This window comes from Colletotrichum destructivum, chromosome 6, assembly GCF_034447905.1.
Source record: "Colletotrichum destructivum chromosome 6, complete sequence".
Classification (NCBI taxonomy): domain Eukaryota; kingdom Fungi; phylum Ascomycota; class Sordariomycetes; order Glomerellales; family Glomerellaceae; genus Colletotrichum; species Colletotrichum destructivum.
In genome coordinates, this window is record NC_085901.1 from 2,239,321 (window position 1) to 2,255,571 (window position 16,251).

Sequence of the window (16,251 nt, forward strand, 5' to 3'; positions counted from 1 at the left end):
GAACATGTCATTCCTTGCCACGCAGAGGACATACCTATAGGGAGAGAGCGAAAGGACCGTGCATTGCTTCTCTTTTGGCCGGAATAGTGATGCAGCCGCAGCAGCGATCTTCGTTGCTGGGGAACAGGGTGGTCTCCTGCTTGGTGAGTGGGGGATTGTGTCTGTCTGCGGGAGTTTGTCCGTCGTGATTTGCCTGCTGCAGCATTGGCAGAGGAAAGGAGATAGGCACCTACTTCAGAAGACAGTGTGGCGGCGTGGTTCCCTTGCAAAATTCCCCTGCAAAATACAATGTGTCGATGTTGATGTTGCTCTGCCCTTCCGCCTGGATACAGCCAATCAAACATGGTGGATGGATGTCGGCCGGTCGATGAATGGAAGGCAGAGAGAGAAAAGCAATCGAGAACAAGACATCTGACTGAGAACAGTGCCGTGCAATCCACATCCAAGAGAAAAACAACCACAGTGACCGGCGTACAGATACTCCTTCTGGTCTGCTGCTGCTGCTGCTGCTGCTGCTTTATGGCTTGTCTCTGCCACAATTTTGCTTCACCTGGTGCTCCTGCCTGCCTGGTTTTATCTATTCATCTGGCTATTACCTACCTACCTAAACTCGGTACCTACGGATAGGCCCTCCTCCACCTCTTCCTTGGGCTCGACCCTCCTTTATTATTTCCACCTCCTGTCAGAAGAAGATTGCCTCCCAACTGACGTAGCTCGGCACAGGCCTGTAATTCGCATCTTCCAGGCCTTTTCGACATTTCCTTTTTCTTTTCTTTTTTTCTCTTTTTTTTTGCCTTTTTTCTTTTTTCCTTTCCTTTCCTCCCCCAACCAACCACTTTCTCTCCCCTCCCTGCAGGCTACCTACCTACCTACCTAATCAGAGAGAGAAATCTCCTGTTGTTGCATTGTTGCATTGTTGTTGCATCGCGTGTCGGATTCCCAGGCTTATGTAGTGTGTGCTGTACACTGCAATTCTTCGACCAGGACATCCTTCCATTCCCATTACCATTCCCATCCCCATTCCAGCCCAATCGCTCTCGCTCTTCCACGCGCCTCTCCGGCCGACATCAGACGGGCCGGCCGCATTCGTTCGACCACGCGCGATTCCCCAAAGAGACGCCGCCCCTCCCCCAACTTTCCTTTGCTACAACCACCGCCACACCAGACCACCAAAACACTAATTGGCTCGCTCTGCCATACCCTCGACGAACTCCCAACGTGCCGACCGGCCTACCTAGACTATAGACAAACGGCACTGCAACCCTCCAGAAATTCCCTGTGAAGACCAAAGATCATGACCGAGAGACATGCCTAGTCGACTGCAGTATCCCAACAAGCAAGACAAACAACAACGACAATTCCCCTCTAATCCTCCCCAGGTCCCCGACGTCGATAACCAACAAGAAGACTTTACTCTCGGTAAGGGTCCCCGCCCTTCCCGCTCTCTGCTTGAAACCTCGCCCCGATCCACCACCGCCCAGTCCACCTGGTGGTACCTATAGCCTCTCTCTCGGACACTTTACCTACTTGTCCGCTGTGTCTGGAATCCCTTCTCCAGACGACATTCGACCTGGCTAACCCAAAACTCTGCAAAGGCCTCGACGCCTCACAACGAACCCCGCCAAGTCTTGCTCACCGGCCGCGACGCCCTCTATAGATGCTCATTCGAGCAGCCGTGCCCTCCTCGCACCACCCTCTGTCACCACCGTCCGCGCCGTCAGCAAGAGTAGCATGAACACTCGCCTCGACGGGAACCTCCAGTCGACGACGAGCTCCCCGTCTCCGTCTCCCCGAGGCGCCCCTAAGATGGTCCAGACCATCCGGACCGTACCCAGCTTCGAAGCCGCGAGCGACACGAGCTCCGACACACCCTCCCACACATCCGCCTTCTCCAGCTCTGTCAACAGCAACGCCAGCGCCATCAGCATGGCCTCGAATCACCAGGACAGGACCCCCGGCGTCAAGTTAAAACACGATTGGAACGGCGGCGACTCCACCTCCATGAAGGTGCGAGAGGAGACGCCCCCCATCCTCGACGACGACGACAACCCTGTCGCCGTCGTCCCCGACGCCCAGGGCCCGGGATGGGATTCAACCATCGGCAAGGCGGGCCTGGGCAAGACGGGCCGCGTCATCAACAAGCTCGTCAGCGACAATGAGTCCCTCAAGCGCGACATACAGATCGAGCGCCTACGTGCCGAGGAGGCCAAGCAGGCCGCCAAGCTCGTCGAGGACAAGATGGAGCGCCTCATCAGCGACTACGAGAGCCGTCTGCTCGAGGCTAGCGTCACAAAGACCCTTCTCAGCCGCAAGGAGCGCCAGGTTGAGACCCTCAACGCCAATGTCGAGCTTGAGAAGAAGCGCACCGCCGACGCGCAGCAACGGGAGCGCCTGTGGCGCGACGAAATGGAGAAGATGCGCGCCACCACCACCAAGCAGGTCGAAGACGCAAACACCCACGCCGCCCTCATGGAGGGCCGCTACAACGCCATTAGCTCCCACTGGAAGGACCAAGGCCACGAGGTGAAGCGCGCCCACCTGAAGCTGCGCGCCGAGATCGCCGCCCTCGTCGAGGAGCGCCGCCGTGACGACGAAAAGATCGCTGCTCTGCGGGACCTGTGCGACCAGCAAGACGGCAACATCAAGGAGCTGCGGCGCCAGAAGGACGAGATCGAATCCAAGTTTCAGGATTACAAGGCGCAGCAGGAGTTCGCGCTCAAGGATATCAAGACGGGCGCCGCCGAGAGGGACGCCGAGCAGGAGAGGCTACTCGAGGAGGCGAGGTCGACGTTGGCAAGGTTGAAGTGGGCGCTGAATGTCAAGGAGAACGTTAAGGATTTGTTGCAATGATCGCTGCTAGCGTGTTGCACTTGCACGGTTTTTCTCGTGCTCGGCACCTTCGCCTCCGTCGGCGCCTATCGTCCGACTTATCGCAATTCGGCTCATCTGTTGAATCATATCCAGCCGATGCCATGCTTGCCAACTTGTGGCCACAAATAACCACGACATAACAAACCACCCCCGCGGCGGCGATAACAGCTTCCCCTTGTTGCTCTTGACTGCATATCAACTCCGCCAGCGCAGCATGGCAACAACTACAACCCCACTCAAATCGCGTACCCAAGAAAGCTGCGTAGAGCGAATCTACCTACCACCACCACCACCACACCATACATACGGCGGCTTAACCACTTGAAATGAAGCTCTGCGCGAGAACCAGACTTAGAAATTTCCCTGCTTTTCCACCTTTTTTCATCATTTCTCTCGGTCAGCGACACACAAAAGGACATGGTACATTTGCAGCAACACAAGAAGATCCGCAGATAGATCCGGCAGAATCGGGACGGGGCCATGGGCTCATGGGTCCTTGTGGGGGGAGGGGGCTCTTTTTCCTCCCCTCTTGGTTATCTTCCCGCGTTACGGAGGGTTGGCATTGATGGACATTTTCAAGGTCTGGAAAGTCAAAATAAAAACTGGACCAGACCTGGTTTGAGCTTGACATTCCGGAAAAGAAAAAAAGAAAAAAGACTACTAAGGACTGGAGTTACGGCGTAAACTTTTGGTTCGGGTTTTGGTTGGCCGTGGAACGGCTCCGTTTTCTCCCAGGCTGGTGTCTGTCTACAGTCTACAGATAGGGCTCCAAAGGAGCGTGTGTTTGTGCCTTTTGAGTAAACTACATCGGGCCAAAGAAAATGTAGACCTTTTCTGTCTTTAACTACACTTGCCTGGATGAACGCCGTGTGTCGGCTAGGAGGTGTATTGACTTGTGCGAGCGCCTTCGACGAGAGACGGTGACTGCTCCTCGTCGATCAACCGGAGCAAAGGCCGTCAGCCATGGCGCGTAAGGACTCGTTTCTCAGAGTGCAATAGTGACAAGTTGCTGCAAGGTATGGCTGTCATCCAGAAGGGAAAACGTCTGTTGCTAGATTGGTAACAAGGCTTGTATCATCGTTACCTGAGTGATCCCCTCGCAGCTGCGTCAGTCTTCTGGGAACCCCCTAGACTGACGGCTCTGTCCGTGGACACCGCGATGGTAGAGACACAGCCAAAGCTGTTCGGCTCCTTTTCGAGACTGCCAGTCCGCCATTCCGGCCCTCCGGAACCGCCTCCGGTGGCATGGAATGTATATGCTCTTCCGCCTTTTGCCGACATGCTAGGGCGTTGATGATCCGGGGAAGGCCACCTCGCTGCAGACTTGACCGACGTTGGAGATATGAATCTCTCTCTCTCTCTCTCTCTCTCTCTCTAAAGCTGGGCTTCATGACATAGCCATGCGTGTCAAATGATCACAAGAATGGCCGCCGTTTGTAAACGAACTCTACTGCGTCTACTTAGTTCGCACAACTACGAGTTCAACTGGTCGTCTAGAGCGAAGGTAACCTTCTTCTTGACTTTCGTTTTGCCCTTACCCTTGTCTTCTTCCTTACCTTTACTTTTGCCTTTGCCTTTGCCTTCGTCCTTGCCCTTGCCCTTATCATCAACTTTGCCCTTGCCCTTACCTTCGTCTTTGTCTTTGTCTTTACATTTGCCTTCGCCCTTGCGTTTACTTCTCTCAATGTCCTCCTGGAAGATGCTGCCGCCGCTTGTCTGACCGCTACCACCGCCACCGCTGACGCGGCCGCCGCTGTAGCTGTTGCTATGGATCTCCTCCGCGTGACCGCCGTAGCTCAGCGTGTACGGATTCTTGTTGGGGTCCTGCCACGGAGGGTTCGAGGGGTCGTGGTAGTAGAGTGGGGTCCTCTGTCCTGACATATTCGTTTTGTCCCCAAATGAGGGGCGTGTGTGCGTCGGCTGGGGCACGTTGTGGCAAGGCAGAAGATATCGCCAAACTTGGCTGATCCTCAAGGGAGCTTTTCTTGTTTTCTTGTGCGTTTCTTCGTCTGATTATACTGCAATCAAAATACCAATTGTGTCTGTCAATCTTATTGGAATTGGACAGATGCTTTCTTGCTAGTGTTTGTTGCTTGTGTAGAAGAGCGGTTACAGCTTATTTTATACTGGAAGAAACAGAAGTTCTCTTGAGATGCGTGCTTCACAATGTGTTTAGCACAGCTTCCCGCAGTCTCTGGGTGTGATTCAAATGCATTGAGCAAAAACGTCTCTACACGATTGTCTTTCCTGGTTCTGTTATAATTTATAATTCTGCTTGTTAACAAACATTCACAGGATGCCTCCTCAACCTACCGATGTGGGACTAGTATATCTAACGCTAGCCCTCTATCACAACTGACAATGGCTGGCTTGAAATAGTGTTAGACACGAATTGCATCGTATGTCAAGTTAATAAAATTGAATTAAGCCAATCTCAGTGTTCTAGAGGGAATCTCACTTACATGGCACCATCGCATCTCACCTTCATGGTTTCATCTACAAGCCACGTCCAGGCTGTGTTGTTGTGCTCATGTCCAATGTTCCAAAGTTTAACCATTTCTGTGGCTTTTCCTTATCCTAACATCATCAAGTTCACACTCAGGCTTCCAACTAAACGCTTTGTCTTTTATATATTCATCAGATTCTCCTTCGCCTTGTCAAGCTACATGTATCCTTACATGTTTTCTATCCAAAATGCTGCAGTACCACAAGAAATCAGGCTGATTATCAACGCCAAGAAACCCCTCATCGCTCTGCTTCGCCATCAAAACTCAACGGGATTTTCTGACTAGACCTGCTTGTGGAGTCATTACAGCAGAATTGTCATCTTTCAAGGACATTGAACCGGTCCTGGCATATCGCAGAAAGCGATTGGATGTTTGTTGCTGTAACCGTTCATGTCTTCATCGTCCGCATTTGTATCCTATTTATGCCATATACCCTGAATCCGACAACCCAATCAATCCATAAAGTACCGTGGGAGATGCTATCCTCGCAGCAATGTGTGTATGAGGATTCTCGGGGTCTGGTGTCAACCGCATGAGAGTCAAGTGAATGAAGCTGGGCCAATTGACCCTTGGGCTGTCAACTGGAGAGCAGTCCTGGGGACGAGCCCGAGGCTCCCTCTCCAGATGTGTGATAAGCATAGGCTTTCGAGAAGCCCATCGACCGTGATCCTTACGTCTCTTGGTCACCCATCTCAACCCTCGAGCATAAAATGCTTCATCTCTTCAACCCCAACGTTCCTACCACCACGCCCTCATCAGCAATCCGCCCACACGCCAGAAGGACGCACGGCATTGATAAGAAGAGGATGACTTACATGGTGAGGAATATCTTTGCGAAATCGTCCACATCCGCTGGCCTCGCCATCCGCGCGATGCGCTGCACGAAGAAGGCGTTGGCCAGGAACATTGGCTTCTCATGCCACGCTGAGTAAAATGCTGGCGACGACTGGGCTTCCCAGAGGTGCTTGGAGAAAGTCCACCGGTGAGGCACCAGCCAGTTCTTGGGGTCTGGCTCTATTACGAGCGTCAGTACACCGTCAAAAATTTCGAGGCTGACTAGACACGTAATCGAGGCTGCCATCGTGGACGACGAAGCGATTGAAGTCGCAGAAAGAGAAAGAGGGAAACTCACCAAACTCGCCGGCAGACTTGAGCATGTCATAAAGGCCTATAAATACATACCCCAACAACACCGTTCTCCTCACGCACTCATTGAACACCCACACCTCCCACGACCTTGGTGGCCGCGCTCTCAACGCTGTGTCTTCCAATATATGCATGTCGTCAAAGTTGTCCCTCATCGACTCGAGCTCCTCCAGCCATCTCTTTAAGACGTCCATGTCCCGCTCCGCCTGGGCCCTCAGCGCCACATCGCCATCGTAGCACCTGATCGTCTGCAGAAGCCACAGCGCTTGCGCCCTAGCGAGCTTCTCGTGCCCCGTCAGGTTCGATGATGACAACGACTTCGCGTCCTTGGACCCCTTGAGGACCTCGGCGGTGCCCTCGCACAGCGCGCGAATGGCCCAGTCCTTGTTGGCCTCAGTGCGCCCCACATACGCCGAGATGGCGGTGTAGGCGGCCATCAGGGACCGCGGTATCTCACGAGTGCCAAGATAGAGGTGGCGGTGGAGGAAGGGTGTTTGCATCGTCTGGGCGAAGGTGATATGCATGTTCTTGATGACGCCGAGGAGGTGACCAACCCTCGACGAGGGCTCGTGAATCTGCCACGGTTGGAACCCACCCTCTTGCTGCGTAATATGGTAAGTTTTCATGCTCTGATTTGAGGATGAGGTGGAAAAGGGGCGACTGGGAGGGGGGCCAGGGGCTGGGAGAGTAAGAGGGACCGACGACCGAAGTAAGGAAGGCTAGGAAAGACGACTTGAAGGACTCGACACACTGGGACAGGATGGTTTTATATCATCCGAAAGGGTGAGGACAGAGGGGAACAAAAGGGAAACCAAGACTTACACACATGTCCTTCATATCGGTTTCCCACATGGTATCGTTCATCTGGTGCAGCTCGGGAGTCATGCTCTTTTGCAGAACGGGCGTCATCGGCGTCTCCCAGAGCTTTATCTCGCCGCCCGTCGCCGGGTCGGCGGTCAAAAAGTCCATGACCGTGTTGAAGTCAAACGTCACGTTCGCAGCGTCGATGTTGAGGTTCAGTGGCGACGTCGGCACCACTGGAGTGCTTCTGTTGCCACTGGCGCTGCCGTTGATATTTTCCTTCATCGCCAAGGTCGGCAGTTCGTTGTCGATGAACAATGATGATGCTGGCGTGGGCTGCTGCTGCTGTTGTTGTGGACCTTGCTGATGTTGACGTTGGTTATTATGATGATGATGATGATGATGATGATTGAGAAGATGATTATTGTCAAGTGTGTTGAAGTCAAAGGATGAGATGTCGTCGCCGTCCGCCTCGATGTCCATGGCCTGGAGGGGATCGTCTTGGCCGTGGACGGTAAAACATGCGGAGGAAGAGGAGGACGAGGAGATGTCTGGGCCTAAGCTGCCGCTGGTGGCCACAGCAGCACCAACAGCACCACCGGCGCCGGCGGGTGCAGGAGCGGGCGGTAGGTTTTGGTACACGCACGAGAAGTTCTTCTCGGCACAGCGGGTGCACCGCGGGGTTTGCTTGTCGCAGCGCCTCTTGCTCCGTACACAAGCGTTGCAGCTCTTCTGCCGAGACTTGTCCGCCGCATCCGCCAGATCACTCATCATCTTCAGGCTATCGGGAGCGGACATGCCCTTTTCTGTGGGGGGTGGAGAGAGTTTGCCCTGCTGCTGCCGAGGGACACCGTCCTGGGTAAGAAGATCTGTTGCCCTGTGCTGGTCTGTCGTGAATATGAAAGGGGCGAATAATAGATGGATCGGTACGAGCAGTTGAGTCCGATTTACCACGTAATAGGGGGGTTGTGAGGGTGGGAAGATTTACGAGAGTTTCACGATTTGCTTACAACGAAAAACAAAGGCGATGTTTCTCACTCCTCTCTGTTCCCGTGCCGCGCGATAGAACCAAAAGGCAAACGGGGCTTTCGTGGTCTATTCTCGTGAAGCGTGGAGGGTTTGCTGTGTGAGAGTCCTGTCATGGAATCGTGGCGGACATCGAAAAGGACGGTAGGACCGGGGGAGGGAGATGTCGTTGCGGAGCTCCAAACTCCGCCCCGCGACGTCAGCCCAAAACTCCGCAGTGCTGCGGCACACTTCGGCCCCACAGCCCCCAAACTCCGCAACGAAACGATGGCCGGAAACTCCGCAGCTCCCGGCTCAAATCCCACTGCCCCCTGGCCCCTCCTCTCCTCAAGCATGCCACGTGAAATGATGGGTCGAATGCATTCGTTCTCTACTGTGGCGGCGCATCACCGCCAGCGTCCCAGGAGCCCGGTATCGATCACGCTTCAACCACATGCCCACATAGCCGTTTGCGGAGAGTAGGTGAACCCATGGCGTCTTCAAGAGGTCATTGGGAGATGATGAGCTATCGGAATCCGGCGATATTCAAGGGGCGAGAACCTTTCCCCCTCCCGTGAGTCGCCAACGTCAAGCTGATTGCACTATGCACACAAAAACAAAACAAGACGTAGCCACCGTCCAGCCTTTTTGCCCTTTCACGTTGCTCTCAAGCCTCCATACTACCCACGTTTCATTTTCCGGTACCGCCAGCTTCATCTTCCTCGTCGCCTCGTGGCTGCTTGCGGCAGAAGGTTCCCAAGACGCGCGCATGTCTTCTTTGATATGGCCGTCCTCTCACTCATGAACGAAACAACAGATGAACCAACAGACCATCCCAGGACGGTCTGGACTATCCTCCCCCGGCCCGAGGTCACCTGCCTCTTGCACCACCCGAACCCGAACCCGAACCTGCTTCCGGCCGTACGATTGAGTCCCCAGTTGCTGAATCCTCCCCCGTTTGCCACACGACGAGACGCCGGCCTTTGGCAACTTCGCCATCGCCCGCACCACGGAAGCCACAGAAAAAGAACTCTATGCTCGATCCGACTCTGGGATACCGTTGAGAAGAAGCCTCGCCACGGGTTTGCCGAACCAAATCGCTGGGGTTTATTTCCCTCCACCCCCCTCAGTCTCGTCGACTGCCCGTTCTCCCCACGAGTTCTAGCTCTGCTCCCCATCGGCTCTAACGTTACACGCCTCGCTAAAAGAGTCCTAAAGATGGCAACCGCAGACGGGCGCAGCTCCGTTCCTCCATCTAAACCCATCGTTAGCAGAATTCCGTCGGTATCAGACTTGAGCGGGGGGCACCGTCGGGGTTGAGGCGCTCCCTCAACCGCAGCCATGGCTCATCCAGTCCTCCACCGGAGGAGTACTAGTATAGAACTTGCAGGCAGGGCTAGCCTCGCTTGAGGCAACAGGATGTTGTACGATGCATGAGGGAGAACACGGCCCCCGCCACTTTTGCGGTTTCTGCTCCTTCACGCCTTTCCAAGCCGCCACTTGGATAGGGGCACGAATGAATCCTTAGACGGAAGAAAGCCCAGAGAGAGCCAGCTCCCGTATGCAACTTGTCGGGACCTAGCGCACGATCGGGATCCACGAAGAAGGATGCGACAACATAGAGCCGATCGGAGGGTAAGTTAGAAGAAACAAGAAGAGAAGACGCGAACATTGCACCACCTTGGGCTCTCCCCATCGTGCAGTCGCCTCCCAAATCCGGACAGGCACACCAACACAAAAAGGGGCGGGGGCCAGATAATGTCGTGCGAGGACAACATTTAGGAAGTACTTCCCGGTGTTCAGGAAACGAAACGAAAAGAAGTTACTTACCGTTGCTCATCACGGCGGAAAAGGGGATGGGTTCAGCAGAGGAGGAACAGCATGTTCTCTCGCAGTCCGGTAACCCCCCCCCCTTGTCGGTCAGGCAAGCCAAACTCCGCCACGAGATCGATGGCCCGCCTAACCGTTCCGATGGCAGTGGTCATCAGAATCACGGACGGGATTCCTCTGCCGCCTAAATTGACCCCTACCACTGTGGTTCTTGACCGTGGACCGCCACCGCCGCGATGCCCTCCAGAGCGATCCCCCACGAGTCGTTCATGGCAGGTTCCAGTCGGTTTGGTGGAGATCACCAAACGAGACTGCCTTCACGGGCTCGGACCGACAGCCCTGCAGCGATGGTGAGAGACTGGAAACAGATCTTGGATGGTCCCATCTCCGGTCCCCTGTGGCTGTCACCGCATCGGCGCCCACAAGCCGGTACCCATATGGCGACAACATTGCCGTCTTTGAGCATTACTGATCACAGCCATCGGATCGACCACAGTCGCACGCTATTACCGAAAAAGCAAATGAGAAACCCGTCAAGATCCTTGTAATACTAGAGAGACTCGTTGAGACCACACACGCTCCCCAAGCGGCATTCTTTGTGGACTGAGAATGACGGGTCTGTCCTGGGATTGGCTCTCCTGCCCAGGGTCAGCTGAAAGGTCGAAAGATAATAGCCGACGATGATTCCCGTCCTTTCGCTCTGTTTCTCTCTGTCTCTCTTTCTTCGTCTCAAGTGATTCAGGTATCAGAAGCCTCGGCCCCTTTGTCTAGTTACCCGATGGCTTGGGTGACAAAGGGTATCTGCGTCTGGTCCCTCCATCGCTGCCGGCGAGAGGGGTGGGTGCGACGTGACTGAGACTTTGTGGTTGCCCGCACCCGGAAACGTAGGACGCCACGAGGCCATGGGCGCAGGCTGCGAACAGGTTTTCGTCGTACAGCTTCTATGTCTCAGACACGCCCCTCCAATATGTAATTTGTGGCGGCTTGGTGCAGATTGAGATGTGCACACACGTTGTTCCTCATGCCGAGAACCGCATCCACAACCTCCTGTGTCGAGATTCGTCATCTTTGACGGTCTAGCAGACCACCTACACATTGGTACACACACACACCGCCGTGTTCCAGCTGGGTCGTCGCTCAAAGGCCCGTCCATCCAACCTTTCAGCCAGCCGGTGTGGCTGACAGATCGGAGAATAAAAAGTCCCGGCACAGGCGCAGAGACCGTCTGTGCCTTGTCAAATTAGATAGAAAGGAAGAATGCTGGGTCTGTCTATATTCAGCCAATGCAGAAGCAACGAGCTCCGACTAGCAGATCTTGTACCCGCCACTATCATGAGAGGTAGCTCGCCCTCCCCACCCCCTTGCAAGCCTCCTGAGCTGCTACATCAAGGCCGAATCGGCGCCGTATGCCACTTCTGGGCAGAGACAAGGTGGTTTGGGCGACAGACTTGCCTCTGTGCGCGTATTTACCCAACCGGTACCGTTGAAGTCGCCACGGCTCGCTTTGTTCGCCGACTCAGCAGAGGTATGCCCCCTCTGGAAGTATGAGTCGGGAGGCAGAAATACACTTGTTTCGTTGTCCTGGTTGCCCCTGTCTCGGCACCATAAGCTGCTGACGCAGCAAGACGTGGTCAACCCCCAGACCCCATAACAGCGGGACGCCCGGATCATCAGTTGTCCTATGCCAAAGCGATGGCCTGCGCGAGGGGCTTAAGCTTCCTGGCGTAGATCATTATTGTTAGCCTGTTTTGTTTGTCAACGGAGCGCACAACACACCTAATTGCTGTGTGCCTACACATACAGTATCGCGCGCACGTCGACTGGGACGGATTAGGGACAGCACTTGAGCTTTCTCAAACACCATCGTTGAGTCCCGCGTGCCTGGTTCGCGTGGTAACAGAGTTAAGCACTGCGCTATGGTTTGACCGTTGGGCCATCGTTGCTGTTTTGGACGGTGCGTGAGACATCGTCCCAAAGTTGCGAGAGTCAAAAGCCGTTGACGGCATGTGTGTTATACCTGGGTGTTCGGATACAGTGTACGGCTCCTTTTCGTGAGCCACCCAGTCTCCGGATGTTTGCCCATGCTTGTGCCTTATGCTAGGGTCGGGGGTCCAACAATTGCTCGCCAGCGAGAGCATACTCATGCACCATAAAAAGAAGAAGAAAAGGCACATCCATCTTCCAAACTTACTTTTGGGCATGCAGGGCCACCAATGCACCATGCAGATGCCGTCTGAGAAACGGTTGGGTGCAGAGTGTTGTACACTGTCATGTAAGTGTGCAAGCATGGGGTGAAAGCATGAAGCTTAGACGGCGAGTCCAAGTCCAAGTATCAGTACCCGGCCATTTCATCCGGACTCTGACGAACTTTTTGTTGCGTTACATCGTCCACCCATGCCTTGGCTCAGTGGCTGTTCCATTGGTGTGTGTGGCGGTCGAAGGCACATGTTTATCCTGACTGGTATGTCGGCATTCGGTTGACAACATATCACAACCCGTTTGATGGGTGCCCCTGAGGGTCCTTTATCCGGCCAAAATTAGCCAAGGTCCAGCCGCTCAAGTGTTTGCCCTTTGGTACGCTGCCTTGAATGACTCTGCCTGCCCAATAGGTAGGCACCTTTGGCAGCGCTAGGAGTCCACTTCGATGCCCAATAATCCGTCTTTACAGCTGGAGCTTTGCAGCCGAAGTCGTATTTTGGCAGCCCATTGGTGTCATCGAAATGGAGATACAGCCGAACGGTTGAGTTCAACCACGCCGGCTGTTGAAAACAGGTCTGAATCAGATGCCGTCGAGGGAGTGGCTCGGACTCTTAGCTGACGAGAGCTAGTGCTACTACCCATTGAACGAACGGGTGGGCATCGCCTTTGATACCTTGGAGCTTTCCGCCCCAATGGTACATATTCCAAAGGCAGAGGCACAGCGGTGATGGGCGTGTCAAATGCACGCCGAGCACATGTGTGCCCCCTGTTCAGTCAAAGTCAGTGCGAAGGCCAACTTACTGCATTTGCAGGTCAGAGCATATAAAGCTCGTCATTCTTGTACATGTAGAAGCGCAATGGCCTCGGTACTCGTGGATCAGTTACCATATCCTATATTTGTGGACTACAATGTTGGCAATGGCGGAGGGCCGTATTGTTCTGTAGGTGTCGTTAGCCGTGTGTCTTTTGACAATCCTGAACCTAGTCTCAGTTTCCAGGAGCGGTTGCTGATTAAGGCTGTGACGTTGATGAACATCTCGATCGGATAGGGCGTTGCGTCGATTGACCCAAATAACGTGCGTCTGGTAACGGGGAGGGATTTCGATGACTCCGCAATAGCATTAATTATCTTAAGCTGACGGACAGGCAATTGAGCCAGTGGTGTTTGCGTTGCTATGTTCCGTCGGCGATTCACAAGACCCCCGGTCTTGCATAGCTGAAAGAAAGGAGGCAACAGGGCGTTATCCATGTCGAGTACAACCTAAAGTCCAAGCCTATGGTGCTTCTTCTGATGGCGAAGAAAACTGGCAGGACTGAACAGGTCGTGACAACGGTCAGTCCACGGCGACAAGCACACAGCTGTATGTCGGATTGTCCAACAAGGTGACAACTTCGTTACTTTTTGTTTGGTCCTCCGCCCCCCTCTCCTACTCACTGTCACGTTTGCTGCATCAGTGCGAGTGTCTAGTCCCACGCCCATCAACAACGCTCTTCTCCTACCCATGCCCGGCAGCTTTGATCGATTTGCGAGAAGCCAGAGGCACACTCGGACTGCATGGCGCTGTTGATGAAACCCAAAAGCCAAAGTTTCCTTTGGCCTGGTCAGAATATAGGCCTGCGCCGAAACTCTAGGATGCATGTGCTGCCCCCCAACAATGGCATGCATATGGCCTTCGTCCCAATCGGTACATGTGGCCGCCGCGGCAATTCCATGGGGACGAAAACGGATTTTGACCGACCGAGTGATACTGCGTTGCGAAGCGCAAGGATCTGGGGGCGGCTCAGTGTCGGTGAATTGCAGCGTATGCTAGATGTTCGCAGATGGTTCCAACAGGGAATCTCCCAAGAGCGACCCTGACTGAGGCTGTTGACACGACTCGCTACAATCCGTGCCAAGGGCTCGACGTCGCGGGGGCACGAACAAAGACGGCCACATGTCCGAACTCGACGAACCGTGTGGAGGCGGCAAATGTGCGGGGAGAGTCCAACAACGGCGGTCTGGGGAAGAGGACAAGAGGCGACAAGACACCCGGAAATCAAGCACGAGAAAGGATGAATTACAACGGAAGGATTCTGCCTAGTAAAGTTGAAGCAGGTGCGGCGAAGTCCAGATCGCCCCGAAAGAAACACTGCCTGGTCGAGAGGGACTATCCAACGGCCCACGGGCGTTCTCGGCGCCCAGATCAGGGTTGATCTCCATCGCCAAAGGCCGTGTCCATCCGTATGGCAGTATATTTGTCGGTGTCGCGTGCGGGACGTCTGCTCATGACAGACAGGTTGATACGACCCCGCTGACTTCACCTGTCCGAACGGGCGAGCAACTAGTTGCTTGCTAGCGAAACCCACCTTGCTATGGAATTGCCAGCCAACAACACAAGATGATGGTCCATACCTCTGTTGGGTCTTGTTAACGCGATCGAATCATAAGTCATCAGCTGTTTCGGGCGCCCGCCCGTTCCTTTTGAGCGCAGAGTATCCTCATCGCCGCCCTTTTCCTTCATAGACTGTTATTCATAGACTGTTATTCATAGACTTGAAGGATGAACGCGGCGTCAGGTAGGCAAGGGAAACATGTCAACAATTGCCCCGAGAATGGAATGTTGGCGCCGTGGGTTGCAACTTGCATGCGGGTGGATGTCGCGAGGGCTCGCTGGTGGGTTGTTCCTCGGGAGTTGGAAACCGGCCAATCCGTTCTCTCAGCGAACGGCAGCGAAGATCCCATACTGGCAGGTGGGAGAAACGTGGCACACGAATCTGAGGAACCGATGGGCCGTCACACGGAGCGGGACAGGCGACGCAGGGAGCCTTTTCCCACCAACCCAGGGGCCAAACCCCGCACCCCTCGTCCTCCAATGTAGGTAGGTAGGCATGCAGCAAATCGACATCGACTGACAGTATCTGTTGAGTAGACACTCGTGAGGTCGGCTTGTCTGTTGGAGGCGTGCGGATAGACGAAGATAGCATGGCTCGAACGCGGCCATGACTGCATTGGCTTAGCCATGGGATTGATTGTCTTGTCTTGTCTTAGGTGGCCAACGTGTGCTTGCTTGTCCATTGCTAAGGGGGGACGAGAGGGACGACTGAACATGTCTAGGAAATGGCGCTGCCGGATTCCTCTTGTTGCATCCCCACGTGGGACGACTATGCTAACATGGGCCCGCTCTTTTGCGTTTAATGATGATGTGCAAGGCGCCGCATCCTGGAGATGGAGTGGGTCGCCTTCCCTGCCTGCACAAACGAGCAGAGGGCCTTTTGAAGCGTATGCGTGTGGTCGAGCATCTGTGTCCTGAGAACACTTGACCATTATGGATTTCGACTAAGGGGCTGATTTTATACCTGCCCATCTTGATACGGCCGGGGCAGCATATGTATTTGCACGCCACCATTGCGAATGATTGTTGTGACGCAATGCTGACTGCTCAAAAAGGTCCCTTATATGCTGGCGTTCGGGGCACTGATAGAAATTTCGGTGGTTTTGACAACTGGGGTTCGTAGTGCTTGGGCGAGCAGGTTTGCCGATCTTGTCTTGGAGTGTCACAAGCACTCCTGGGCCAGTGGGTGCCCCTTCTAGGAACTTGACTCGAATGCTGCTCGACTTTTGTGGCATCCATTTTATTTTCTTTGTTATCTTTTTTTTGTCTTCCTGCAAAGTATTGAAAAGAAACTAGCTGGAGGGGAAGTGACAATAGAGAGCGATCGCGCGGTGGGCGGTGTGAGCAGCGAGCTGGAACCAACACTGGGGCCTCGAGGTCGGTGTCTCCTAGCTCTCCCGCCCTGATGGCAATTACGACGCATACTGCCTATAGGGATGACTCGGCACGTCATGGCTGTATCGTTGCCATCCGTTGACATTGCTAAGTGCCCATATCACTGGGTAAGAGGTGGAATACCA

At 54.3% G+C, this 16,251-nt stretch overlaps 4 protein-coding genes across 4 annotated transcripts; 2 read left to right on the forward strand and 2 right to left on the reverse strand.

The window, feature by feature from the left end:
• Positions 1-1,307: 1,307 nt before the first annotated feature.
• On the forward strand, positions 1,308-2,850 carry CDEST_09881 (uncharacterized protein; the record flags this gene model as incomplete). Its single annotated transcript, XM_062926039.1, has 2 exons — positions 1,308-1,492; positions 1,596-2,850. The coding sequence occupies 2 exons, from the start codon at positions 1,308-1,310 to the stop codon at positions 2,848-2,850; spliced, it is 1,440 nt and encodes a 479-aa protein (XP_062782090.1).
• Positions 2,851-4,344: 1,494 nt separating this feature from the next.
• Positions 4,345-4,752, reverse strand: CDEST_09882 (uncharacterized protein; the record flags this gene model as incomplete). The annotated part of the gene is made up of 1 exon (XM_062926040.1): positions 4,345-4,752. The coding sequence occupies one exon, from the start codon at positions 4,750-4,752 to the stop codon at positions 4,345-4,347; it is 408 nt and encodes a 135-aa protein (XP_062782091.1).
• A 740-nt stretch (positions 4,753-5,492) lies between these two features.
• CDEST_09883 (Putative zn(2)Cys(6) fungal-type DNA-binding domain-containing protein) lies at positions 5,493-8,502 on the reverse strand. The gene is made up of 4 exons (XM_062926041.1): positions 7,347-8,502; positions 6,511-7,126; positions 6,194-6,392; positions 5,493-6,116 (listed from the first exon to the last, which is right to left on the reverse strand). The coding sequence occupies exons 1-4, from the start codon at positions 8,121-8,123 to the stop codon at positions 6,071-6,073; spliced, it is 1,638 nt and encodes a 545-aa protein (XP_062782092.1). The 5' UTR covers positions 8,124-8,502; the 3' UTR covers positions 5,493-6,070.
• Positions 8,503-8,618: 116 nt separating this feature from the next.
• On the forward strand, positions 8,619-9,650 carry CDEST_09884 (uncharacterized protein; the record flags this gene model as incomplete). Its single annotated transcript, XM_062926042.1, has 2 exons — positions 8,619-8,809; positions 8,957-9,650. The coding sequence occupies 2 exons, from the start codon at positions 8,619-8,621 to the stop codon at positions 9,648-9,650; spliced, it is 885 nt and encodes a 294-aa protein (XP_062782093.1).
• Positions 9,651-16,251: the final 6,601 nt, after the last annotated feature.